Source organism: Scardinius erythrophthalmus (assembly GCF_964197995.2).
Source record: "Scardinius erythrophthalmus genome assembly, chromosome: 1".
Classification (NCBI taxonomy): Eukaryota; Metazoa; Chordata; class Actinopteri; order Cypriniformes; family Leuciscidae; genus Scardinius; species Scardinius erythrophthalmus.
The window spans coordinates 62995745-63009575 of record NC_138221.1 but is presented as its reverse complement, the minus strand read 5'-3'; the positions used below and the strand labels follow the sequence as shown (position 1 = coordinate 63009575).

Genomic DNA, 13831 nt, shown 5'->3' with positions numbered 1-13831 from the left:
TCTATTGATGATCACCTTGGTTATTGTTTGGGTTTAGAGCACATTTTTTGGTTTAAAAAATTACATTACGATCCTTGAAATTGACCCGGAACTTTGGCCAAATCAAGCATATTATCAGGAGGCACAGGCAACCATGCAATGAAAGTAGTCAATGATCACGCCGAGAGAGGAGTGGCTCTGATTCAAGAATACAGTGGCTATCTCACACACTCTGAAGAACAATTGCAGTTTCTCCATGCGGTGGAAGATCACTGACGGATCTATCCAGACTGCAAAAAGTCAACACTGGCTGCTGAGCATCAGAAATGAGGGATTGTTGAAAACTTTGTGCTTTTTTGAGATTGTTGTCATTGTTGTCATGTCAGTGTTGCTCTGATTTCAATAAAATGTACAGTAGTTCATTTGCAGCAACTTTTAATATTACTTGCATATCACAATAACACCGCACAGCTTAACCCTCTGAGGTCGACAAACGCGCCGGCGCGTTTTGTTGGATTTTCTTCACATAGTAGTACAATAAACTTAAATTTCTCAGTCATTTATGGTCATACAGAAAAAAGAAATATGAAAAAAGAATCTGTGATATTTCTACTTTTGTATGTGTCCACTTACAATCGAATCAAAACATTGTGCTTTTGTAAAATAAAGAAAATAAACAGGGTGTGCGTTCCGCCTCTCCGTCGCGGTGAACTTTTTTTTCTTGAGCACGTCTATAAACTGAAACAAAACTCAGCGAATACTTGTCCCACATTTATGAGCCATATACCTTTATACAGATTTAAGTGTGTACTTTTAAATGATCGGATTCAAACTGAAAACAAATATTCTCTGTTTAAGTAATTTGTATAAAACCAACAAGATGTCCAGCTTCTCACGCGCTTGCTAATTATTTTTAATTTGACCACGCCCACTCGCGCAAAAGATATTCACATGCAAATCTCCACATGAAACGCGAACGCGCTCGTTACCTCAAAAACAAAGCACCAAAAAACTTCACAAGTCTCTGCTTTTCGTCGAGTTTGAAAGACGTGCTGTGAGCTTACATTGGATTTACCTCAGAAGAAGAAGAACACGATTTGAAGACAAGAAAGATGTAAGGTAAGAAATTCGTACTTATTAGTTTATGTTATTGTTGCATAAACTTCACATTGCAGATGAACTGTTGCTAGATATATGGTGAATATTATAATATTTAGACCCGTGTTTACTGTTACTGTGTTTGTGGATATCTGCTCAAACGTAGATATGTATAATATGGTAACCATAATGTTTCATATTTTGTGAGCTCTGGTTTTGAATGTATCATATTTGGAGCGCGATCGCGTTTGAAAAGCAAAACGCACCAAACAAAGGCTTCATGTTTTTACTATTATCTCATTTCATATCATCATAACGAATGGAAACATTTGAAGTAACATATGATAATCAATATATTTTTCTCTAGCGTAGTTGTTACTGAAATCTTTTGGAAGATGTATATGCTGCTATAGGTTATTGTTATTATTATTTTATGCAGCACTGTGCATAGCCTACTATGCTTACCAGGCACAACAAACCTGGTGTTCATTATATTATATATTGTTGGAAACATTTGTGTGTGTGTGTATTCTGTGAATTTTAAAAAGCAATTTTAACCAGAAAAATCTCAAATTTATTCCCAATAAATTTTAGAACTATATTCCCAATAGTTTCTCTTGATATCAGTATGTTCACTTTTTATTTCTTTCAGGGACCAGATACCACTGAGTCCTGCTGACTTCAACATTCACATGAGTCTCTGTACATGAACATGGTAAAGTGAAAATCAAACACCTTGGAAATGAAAGGTATGTACAATGTTTTTAGGAATGGCACAAAGGTCTCTGTCTTTGGATCATTGTTTTCAATAGTGTGATTTTTTGTCATTTGTTGTGTATATTTGGATTATGTTGTGTTGTAAATTAATCCAAACAATCAAAAAGCCATTATTTTTTAAATCTCCTCATTCTTTGTGCAAGGTTGCTCAGAAGTCAAAAGTATAATAATCAGTATGGGTTTCATGACCTTATTTCAGTGACAATTTTTTTTGGTATTTTCACAAACCACGCATAAATGTCATTATCTCAAAACTACAAACTTTTACATACATGCTGCTGATATAATATTGTAGCAGAGTTTGTGCTGAATACAGTGTAATTAGACTTTAGCCATGAAAATGTCACAAGTAACAGAAATAAGCACAAATGTCAGAGCATGTCAGAACATCTCCAGGGCCCAGAAAACAGCTCAGACCCCAGAGGCAACATAGGCAATCTTTCACATGATTGAGCTACCTCTAAATATCTTTTTTTTTTGTCAACATTTTTGCATATTTCTAATTTTGAAGTTAAAAGGAACAGTTTAAAAGGTTAAGACACTAACATTTTGCAAAAAAAGAAAAATTGGACTTGATAAGGACCACCCTAATCAACAGTAACGTAATCATCCACGTCACCAAAGAGCGTTTGGGATGAATTTGTTTACAACAAAGATGACCACTGGAGAATTGAGATTTCACGAGTTCATGCTTACAAATAAGTCAGATAGAATAAATGCATATTTGGCGTGTTGTCCAAAGTACTCCCCCCCGCATTCTTGGCTGTGGAAGAACAAGCCAAGAGTGAGGAGTCGGGGTGGTGGAGGGATGCTGAAAACTGTCAAGGAATGTTAGGTGAGTTGACAGAGAATATATATATGCTTCCTCTCATGCTGATAGGGTAGACATGATAATTGTTTGATAACAAGTTGATTGGATTGATTATTTGAATGTGCTCCCCCCGAACTTTGTTTATGAAACATGTGTAGACTCCGCCATCGCGTCTGTTATAGAAGATATCGACAGCACATTCATTTTAAAAGAGGAACAGAGAACCGCGATCAAGGCACTTGTCGATCGGAAAGATGATTGAAGAACATACGTCATTTACTCCGTTGCTCTGATTGGTTGTAGGTCTATCCAATTGAGTGCAGAGGCATTTTCTTTCCTAGTTCGGTTGAAACACGCCCCTTAATCACAGCCCAATGGAGCAGTATCAGATTCATATTCGGACTAGAATCGGAGTATGACGACATCAGGCTAATGTTACACACTACATGAAAGGTAATTTAACCCTCTGGGGTCTGAGGGGTTTTTGGGGTCCTTGAGATGTTCTGACATGCCCTGACATTTGTGCTTTTTCCAGTTGCTTATAAACATATTAATGGCAAAGGTGTAAATTCACTCTATTTAGCACAAACAGGGCTACCATAATATATGAACAACTTGCATGTACATGTTTGTATTTTTGATAGAATAATGTTTATGCATGGTTTTTTCAAAAACAAAAAACTAAAGTTTCTGAAATAAGGCCATAAAACACATTCTAAATATATGTAAATAAGACTTTTGACAAATGGATGACGTTGCCTAGAATTTTTTCTTCAAAATTATGTGAAAATCATCCTGCCTAATCATTCACATAACACAATACATTGATTTAAATCTTGTAAAACACTTTTTGTTTGGAAAGGCCATATGCGGGTGGGCGTGATTCACACCTGTGGAGTCAATGGGGCCCGCATAATGAGGCTGCATACGTAATGAGCCTTTCATTCAGGTGTGTGAATGAGCCACAAAAATGCAAGGACAATATATAACTGGTTTGTTGTTTTTTTCCACAAATTTTGCTTGCAAATTGTACAATATCCAAGGTAAACATTTCTAGTAATTGTGCAGTTAATTGTTCTCATACTGTATTTTCAGATTTGGAATATATTCTCTTCCCAAATGTGTCACTAATAAAGCATAATAAAATTATTTAAAGAGAAGGCTTATAATGACCTTTTAAGATTTTGTTTACATCTATCCTTATATATATATATTTTTTTTTTATATACAATTAAGGTTATACAATTACAACAACATTTAAAATTGTAACAATATTTCCAGTGTAATCTTTCTTTGTATTCGCGATTCATATTAAAACAGTATTTTTGCCAGCTGTAGTAGCTCCACAACAGCGCGCATCTGTGCATTCGTTCGTTCATTCATTCATACACAGAAACGCAATTCATATTTAAACAGTATTTTTGCCAGCTGTAGTAGCTCCACAACAGCACGCATCTGTGCGTTCATTCATTCAAACGCGATTCATATTATTTAAACAGTATTTTTGCCAGCTGTAGTAGCTCCACAACAGCACGCATCTGTGCGTTCGTTCGTTCATTCATTCACAGAAACGCAATTCATATTTAAACAGTATTTTTGCCAGCTGTAGTAGCTCCACAACAGCACGCATCTTTGCGTTCATTCATTCAAACGCGATTCATATTATTTAAACAGTATTTTTGCCAGCTGTAGTAGCTCCACAACAGCGCGCATCTGTGCGTTCATTCATTCAAACGCGATTCATATTATTTAAACAGTATTTTTGCCAGCTGTAGTAGCTCCACAACAGCACGCATCTGTGCGTTCATTCATTCAGATTAGAACAAAGCAAACAGAACTGACCTAATTCCTCAGCGGGATCCGTTTGCTCCTCGAAATGATACTTCCAGAACTTCTGAGGTAAATTTTTGCAGGATTATTATCAAGATAGTATTATTCCTCACAGCATCGTAAAGTACATAAGTCTGAAAGTGAACTCGCGGTGTGTGTTATCCAGCTGATGTGGGCGTTTCACAGGTTTGTTTGGATCGCCTCACATTTGCGTTTGAATAGCGCGCGCTCTCCGTGGGCGGAGCACATTAAAACTTAATTAGCTGAGATGAGAACGACTGACATCTCTCTCTTTGCATACATATTACATAAACTGTGAATATTTGTTTTTCATAAAAATTACTTCATTTAAAAGAAGAAAATTCAAGCTTCATGCCTGTGTGACTGTATGCCTGTTTGACTGAGTATTCGCTGAGTTACAGTTCATTTTCGGACGCGTTTCAGAATTGACTTCACTGACGGAGAGTAGGCAGAACTCGCATCATGTTTATTTTTCTTTATTTGGCAAAAAGCACAACACTTTGTTTTTATTATGAGCATACACAAAAAAAATACACACTAAACAGGATCGATTGATGTATAACACAAGCATATAAGATAAAAATATATATTTTTTTTTTTTTTTTTTTGCACTCATACGGAAAAAAACGAGCCTATCACGCCGGCGCGACAGCCAACCTCAGGGGGTTAAAAAAAATCCATAATAGGGGCCCTTTATATATGCTAGGGCTGTCACTTTACGTTCAAAAATCGATTGCACAATCGATCGGACCAACCAACACAAATTTCGAAAAAGAAAATAGGGAATCGTTTTTAAAGGTCTTTTCTCGGAGCAAGTCCAGCTCGTCACGATACGCCCGCAGCGAACGCGCGTCACACAGCAACTCTGACAAACACACATAACAGCAAATTATACTTCTGCATAATGTTTCTCTTTTTACTACAAAAATGTGAATTCTGCCGGTATTCAGACAGTCTCGTCATGCATACAGATACAGATTCGGGCTACGGTCAACAATCGCCTACGTAGGCAGAATTTGTTTGACATTTCTAACTGTAAACACAGCCATATTGAAGCCTGCAGTAATGTTTTTCATTGATGTTATGGCAGTCCACTCTGCTTATTGTTTTTCAAGAATGTTGCACTCCTGTTTGTCATTGTGCACGAAACTTCACGCCAGTAAAGCAACAGGAATATTGCTGACTTGTGCGCATCTCAAGCGCCCTCTTTACGTTCGTCCTAATGCCTGTTCGTGGATTTGCCCATATTTAACAATCGATTCAATAAACACTTATGTCTCAAAAATCGAACAGGATTTTTTCACAAAAGTGACAGCCCTAATATATGCTTGTATTTTTTTAATTCAGTATCATTAAAATGATTGAATTTCATTATAGACTTCAATTTAATATTAAAGGTACAATATGCAAGAATTTTTTGGCCGCTAGAGGGCGCTACATTCCAAACAACAACAGCGGCGTAGCTTGATGACGATGTGAAGGAGCGTGGAATGATGGGAACTGTCGTTTTCAACTCCACCGTGGATGTAAATCAGTCAGACGGGAATCGAAAAATCATGTTCATGGATGAGGCCAAGTTATATTTTTATAATGACATGCTTTTTGTGGCGAGGGGGACGTGGTTCAGCGCGGTCTGTAATGAGAGAGAGAAGAGACGAGCGGGACGCAAGTAGGTCAAGTGCAAATGAGGAACACCTGTGTCTTATTGCTGTAATCCGCGTGGAGAAACCGCTTATGAACCGCGCGCTGGAACGAGAGAGAGACTGAAGAGAAAATTGGACGCAGAGAAAGAAAACCGGTGGATCCGAGCTCTCGTTTTGAACTGTTTTGTGCCGTCGCGGTTGCCTCGGTTAATGCGCGTTGAGCACGACTTTTGTTTGTTTTGCTTTATTTTAATAAAGTACGAGTCCCAGTCACGCCGACCCTGTCTTCTTTCTTCCTGACTCTTGAACCTCATCATACTTTTATTTCATTAAAATGAATTAACCGCAAGAAAAGTAAGGTTTAATACTAACTTGGTTATCATAGATGTTACTGTATGTCGAATTCATTGTTGTGATAACGCGGCGCAGTTTTACGTGTTCTAAACAATTGTTGTAAAAGTACATTCGAACATACCCACATAATTTGCCAAAATACTGATTAATCTTTAAGTATAACACATGCTATATTTATTTACATGGCCATAAACACCAGACGTGATAAACAATGTCAATGAACTAAACACAAATCTAAAGCAATAATACTTCCCTTACATAAACATAACTATTACCGAATGCTACATTTGGAAAATATAAAATTAAGCATACTTTGTCGACAGAACCAGCTGCAATCGGTAAAGAATAATTGTGTTCCATAACGACTGCAAGAAACAAGCTAACGTGTGTTGCTTGATAGACGCTACAACTACAACTTCCGCATTTGTCCAGGACTCCACGCAGTACGAGCGGAAACCGAGGGTAACGCGGATATGACGCAATTGACTGGCGACTCCCAGCTCCCCCCTGCTCTAACGCCCCGTTTCCTTGGTTAAAATCGCAATTTTCTCACGATTTAAAAATAGTTGGAAACATTTGGGATATTGCAAGTAATCAACTTAACAAAATATATAACACTGGCCTTGAGATTATGGGATATTTTAATGCAAAATTCTTACATATTGTACCTTTAATACAATTATTAAAAAATAAGCTAATTTAAAATAAGATTTTTTTTTTTAAAGCATTTTGCTTTTTGGCCAAGAGCATTCAGAATTCAGGTTTCAGCCCATAATTTTCATTTCGGTGCATCCCTACTCTCTATGCGTGTAGTATGGCTTTTATGCACAATTTTTATACAGAATTTGGGGGTGGCAAAAGTCGTGGTCACACTAGACTGAGCACGCAAAATTTCTATGGACACTGCAGCGGGCGTAATATGATGTCACACTCTGCTGCGTCTTTATAAAAAAAAAAACAGTTCAGAATATAATACATCCAAAATACCTCCACTTTGCGGTAATTCTGCAGATTTATAATTTGCGTTTTTAAGCAAAGAGGCCGAGCTGTGACATATCAACCTTCTATTGGTCACACGTCTTCACATGATAGAGATTTGCAGGTGAGAGTTCACCAAGCTTGAATTTTGGAATGCTGCGGAATTTTCGGTCTCCTGCATTCACATACGTATAAATGGAAGTTAATGGACCGAAAAGTGTAATATGACCGTCCCTTTAGATCACCAAAGATTTAAACCCCTAGAGTACTGAATAAAAGAATAGCAATTTGGAGATCATTTCCAAGCTCATCTGCTACTGTCTGACTTACTTTCCCTTGGCAGACTGTTTAGCAGTGATCTTGTCTGTCTCTTTACGTCCCATCTGCAGGTCATGGCGGCCAACAACACAGCCAGTCTGTCCTCCAGTCTGAGGGTTCCAGAATGTGATCTCACCATCCAGACAGGCCACTGCCAACTCTTGACCATCAGGACGATACGTTACAGCCAGTCCTGAATGAGCACAGGTGCAAGACATCTTAAAATAACTTTTCTTTCCAATCCATCTGCTTTATTTCTTTCTGAATAGTTTCACATCAACTGTCACTTTGTGAACTTACCATCAGAGTTGAGCCGCAGGGTCTCTTTGGTCTGCCAGCTGTCTAGCATGTCCCACAGCCGGACAGTTTTGTCCCATGACACACTGGCAAGCACAGACTGGACTGGGCTGAAGCACAAGTTGCTGACCGGACCCTCATGACCACTGAGCACCTGCACCAACAATAAAGAGTTACAAGGACTGAATTCTTGGCCTAGACGGAAAATTATGGACCCACTGGGCCAAAAAACGTAAGGCTTCAAGTGAGTACTTCAAGTGAACAAAAAATTTCAGTAACGTCATTTCCAACAAAACCAGTCCAAACCGAACTTTGTATGGACTATGGAGTTTGTTTTGGGAGTTCAAAACAGCTTGCCGTAAAAGTTCGCTATGACTGGTAAACACCTTTGTACTACCATTGGTCCGTGGCGATTACATAATAGGTAATAATTCATTCATTCAATAATTAATTTCTCCTGTTCAATCCTTGAATGATTGAAAACATGAACACACTGGAGAGCTGCTTTATAGAAGAAACTGAAGTTGTACTTCTGATGAAATGAGACACTGACACTGTTTTTCATGTTTAATATGGTAAAGATGCTTGATTTTAAAGGCACACTATGCAGTTTCCGTTTTTCTCAAACAGCGATCCCTAGAGTCGCAGTGGGAGTACTTGCATGTAACGTTACTGTCGTAAATACCACTCACGCAAAGCCGTCGTTTTCTTTTCTTTGACTCTTCCGACCGCGCTTTCTTCGTCGACTCTGCCGAAGCTGTTAAATTAAGGTACAAATCTTGCATAGTGTGCCTTCTATTGTAAGCAATCTATAGTACACAGCGATACATAAATAAACGTCATGTGAATTGCAGAGCTTTCCATGTTGTTATGATCTGATGCTATTCTTATGCTTTTTTTAAAATGCTTGCTGTTTTCTCAAATTTGTTGTGTTTATTTTGTTAAGAGAAGAAAGCGTGCAGCACATATTTACATATTCATCTATACACTGCTCTCACCAGTGTGGGAGGCGCCGGATGTTCGCTAACAGAATATCGCTGTTCACATATTTCAAACTTCTTTTTACCCTAGCGAAGAACGAAAAAGAACTTTGCAGCGAGTATATCAGGGCCTTATTTCAAACCTAATGTTTAGCTAACCAATAACTACAGTATCATTTCTATTTTTACACCATGTAAAGACAAAAAAGCTGTTTATTGATATAATCTGACAACTGTATGGAGAAAAAAAAAAGATATTACACCTCTAGCAGTCGTCCAGTCTGCATGGACCAAAGGAAGATCTCAAAGGAGTCCTGAGAACCTGCACACACCAACTCCCCACTACTGTCCACTGCCAGAGAGGAGAACTGGGCTGGTCGTGGTGATGTCATGGTACGGAAGTTCCGGTATCTGAGAGAACAGAGTTTAGCACACAGAGTTTATTTTTTAATCTGTACCCAGAAATATAGATCTATCCACAGATGAAACCCAAAAAATTAGAATATCGTGCAAAAGTTCGTGTATTTCAGTAATTCAAATTAAAAGGTGAAACTAATATATTTAGTATATATAACTATATACATATGCATGATTATACTTTTCAGAGGGCTGACATTTCTGTATTTAAAATCTTTTTTTTTTTTTTTTATTGATTTCATGTAATATTCTACATTTCTGAGATTTTGAATTTGGGGTTTTCATAAGCTGTAAGCCATAATCATCAAAATTATAACTTTTGCATGATATTCAGATTTTTTTGAGTTTCACCTGCATCTATCTGCAAGTTATTTTTGTTTTCACAAAGTCTGAGAGTATCTCAGACGCTTAAAGATTGGTCTACTTTTGACTCACAATGGATTCAACTCAATTTCGAACATGGGACTAATAACAAAGATGGACTTGTTTATCAGTGATGCACCATAATGATTTCTTTACAGAAAATTTTTCTTTAGCCAAAACCCAAAAATAAAGTTTGTTTAATAATCAATTAATTTTTTACAGAAGACCATTTATATATAAACTTTTCTACTCCAATTCACATGGACATCTTGGATGACATGGGGGTGAGTAAATTATCAGCAAAAGTTTTTTTAAAAGTGAACTAATCCTTTGAATGTTTAACCAGCAAGGCTTTAAAGCACATGCTAATATACTACGATATTTCTTCTAGACTTGTGCCGGTATTCGGTAATGCGATAAATCGCGGTAATGAATATGCACGATATTGTTATCGCGGGCACTTCAAAATACCGTGAAAAATAATAGATCCGAATTTAGATTTTTAGAACGCGCATTATAGCTTATTTCCATCAACCGCTTAAACAGACACTGCGTATATGCTGCGCGAAACACGTGCGCACTCTGATGTAAACAATCGCCACGTGTATTAGCATGCGGCCAGTGCGCACTTCTAGTCTAATGTAAACAGTCCTCACATGGAGAAGCAGCATGAGGGAAGGAGGAACGCCGCCGCCTACAGTCTATGGCCGCCGCCGATCTATCCGGATCAATCCCGCTTCTAAAAGCAGAGCTGCCAACTCGACGCATTCAGCACGAGACTCTTCACACACTCACGCCACATATCCGTTTTCTCACGCAGAGAAAAATCGCGGAGCAAAGAGGACACGAAGACCGTCAAACAAGACAGAGCAGGGTACTTATGATATGAAACAGGAGAACAATTGTGTCACAGAACGTTACATTTAAACCATTTAATGACCAGCAGCATGTTAGATGATTAAAACAAATAGATAAAGAGGAGTATTTTGCTAAATATGTGCACTGCACTTTTTTTTACATATTTATTATATTTTTACTTGTGTCATTACATAATTGTTATTATAATGAAAATCACATTATATTTGATTTAATTAGTTATATGTAACCTTTAATAATATCAGCTGATAGGGCTCTATATGCTTACATAGCATTATGTGAGATTTTTTTTTCATGAGAAAAAAATAACGTGGGCTATCTACTGAAGCCTTCCTAATATTTATCCAAAATTAGTCAATATTGAATCAAGATTTAAATCAAATCCCAAGTATTGAATTGAAATCGTTAAATTTGTGTTAAGCAATACAAACAGTATACCAGTCATTGTACCATGTAATCATTGTAACATGTTGTCACTAAACGTAATAAAATTCAGTTTATTTACCAAATGTTTTGACAATCACAATTACACCTTGTGATGCAAGTTTTATTTTATTTTTTACATCCCCCCCCCAATCCATCTATTTCTCATGTGCAATTAAAATATCGTGATAATACCGTACACCGTGATAAAAGATCACTCAATTAATCGCAGCATGAAAATGTGACACCGGCACATGCCTAATTTCTTCAAAAGCAGATCGGAGACATTTTAATCGTCCACGTTCAAAAATCGTGATATCACACACCCCTATGAGCTATGGTCATTTAATGGCTTTCCTGAGGTAAATGTAGCGTTATGTGACATCGTTTATAAGCTGTTTATTGACTTCTTTCTGCAGTTGAAACACTGAGTGATTACAAGAGACATGATTCATTTCACAAAATGAACAACATGATACCTGTGCAGGTCAAATGCTCTGACAGTGCCATCTAGTGAGGCGCTGACCACCACAAAGCCACTGGAAGTGAAGGCAACATTGGTGACACTGCTGGAGTGTTCAGTGAACGTCACAAAACAGAGGCTACTGTTGGTGTTCCACACTTTTACCTGGAAAGTAGCAGTTTAACTTAATCTCTCACTTATTTATTCTCTCAATAAAAACATATCTTTAGAAGACTCACCTTCCCATCATCCCCTCCAGTAACAAGATACTGACCATCAGGTGAATAAGCCAAAGAGTTCATGTTGTTGAAGTGTCCTTGCTGTTTGAAAACATAGGACTCACTCTGCCATTCCCAAACCAGCAGCTGGCCCAGACCTTTAACATAGAACAGACGCAAGAAATTATAGCAAAGGATAGCACACTGTTGTGCTCTTAAGAAAAAGACCTGGTTGTAAGAATAATACCTGAACAACCAAAGCCAATCCAGTCACCAGTGGGGTTCATAGCAATGGTAGAAATCCTCTGATCTGAAATACTAGATGTGAATTCAATAAACAATTCAATAAACAGCATGGAATAAATTCACAGCAATGTAGTCACAAACAATAGTGGTTGAGACTGAAGATAGATAAATCGAAATCCAAGACACACTGGAGGTTGAAGCTGGGTAAAAATGCAGAGACCTTCATTTAGGCAATTTTTATATAAAGATTCTTAAAACCTCAAGATCTTTTACTTTAAACAAAATGCAGCTTTCTATTAAGATGTCCTTGTAAGGCTCCACACAATAACATTGTGTGGTTTTAAAGAACCACCCACACACAAAAAAACCTCAGAGACTTTCTTAACTCTTCAAAAAAAGCTGCGACACATAATATGTAAGATTTACTTCAATCGTAATTCACACAGAAGTTTTTTTGTTTGTGCTGATTATTTTGTTGTTAAATAAACAGCAAATTAACTGCACAGTTTGGGCTCTGTTGTTCATTTTTAAAATGTATATTCTTGTAACATACCAAGTTAGAAGGTTCCCTGAATAATTTACAACATTAGCTGAAATATCATTGTTTTTCTAAATATAAGTAAAAAGGGCATCATAACTGAAATATGCCCAAAATACAATTCAAATCGAGAGCTCAACCGCAATTGCATCATCCCAACTGGAAATATAATTTGACAAATATTCACTTGAAATATGGCAAACCTGAGTGAGTGAATGAGGTCAAATTCTGGCATCTCATGCAGGTGGAAAGCTCCAGATGCAAAGCCGGTCACAAGAATGTGTGTTTTCTTGTGGAAGGCAGCCGCTGTCAAATTGTTGAAATCCCCTTCCTTGTTAAAATAGTGTCTGTTTAAATGCAATATTAGAAACGCATCTTTGCATGTTATTATACACACGAGAGCTTTTTCCATGCTCTACAATCAGTTTAAAGGCCTGTTCAGACCAACACAAATGTTCAACATGAAAATTCAGCCCAGTTTTCGCATGTAATTTGTCTGTTCAGAATAAACACTCTTTGACAGTAGTGGTGCTTACAGAAGCACAGAAACAGTGGTACACAAGGAAAGCGGTTTGTTATGCTCATCAAGATGCTAAAATACATCAGTTTTAAAGGAGTCATAACCTGCAATTTTCACTTTTCCACGAGAATCAATGTATGTTATGATTGCCTAACGATTATACACTGGCCGGGAAGCCGATATTTAAAAGTGAAGCCTTTGTTTACCTCAGGGTAAATAAACCAGCGCGCGTGCACGCGCACTCAAATACGAGATTTTGATTTCAGCCCCGTCTTGACGTCATGACGGGGCAGGATATACCATATATGGACACCGCAAACCTATGCCGTGGGAAGCCCGCCCCTCTCCCCCTCATATTCAGTTCAGTCGAGAAAGATGGAGAAACGAGTACACACCTGAGTTGCTCTGTAGTTGACTGCCACAAACAACATGTAAATGTGTTTTCTCTACCAAAAACGGACCAAACTATCGGGGACCAGTGAATGAAATTCATTTTTAATGACGCTGTCCCAACAACCCTTTCAATTGGCTTATCGTTAGGAGTCTGCGCTAAACAGTTCACACAGGAATCATACACAAATTTGGGGCAATATCAGGCAAAGTTGGCCTCGAAGCTCTGTTTGGAAAAAGGTGCAATTCCAACCATCAGAGACTTGCCTGAAATTGAAACGGTAAGACTGA

General features: G+C 37.7%; 1 protein-coding gene across 1 annotated transcript in view; it reads right to left on the bottom strand.

Moving 5' to 3' along the window:
* The window catches only part of LOC308686988 (periodic tryptophan protein 2 homolog), a 44426-nt gene that overhangs the window by 23454 nt on the left and 7141 nt on the right, over positions 1-13831 (bottom strand). The window contains exons 8-14 of the mRNA XM_081359146.1: positions 12834-12977; positions 12094-12164; positions 11868-12004; positions 11645-11793; positions 9350-9497; positions 8110-8260; positions 7822-8002 (exon numbers count right to left, since the gene is read on the bottom strand). Coding sequence (XP_081215272.1) covers positions 7822-8002; positions 8110-8260; positions 9350-9497; positions 11645-11793; positions 11868-12004; positions 12094-12164; positions 12834-12977 — 981 coding nt within the window. The remainder of the gene's footprint in view (positions 1-7821; positions 8003-8109; positions 8261-9349; positions 9498-11644; positions 11794-11867; positions 12005-12093; positions 12165-12833; positions 12978-13831) is intronic.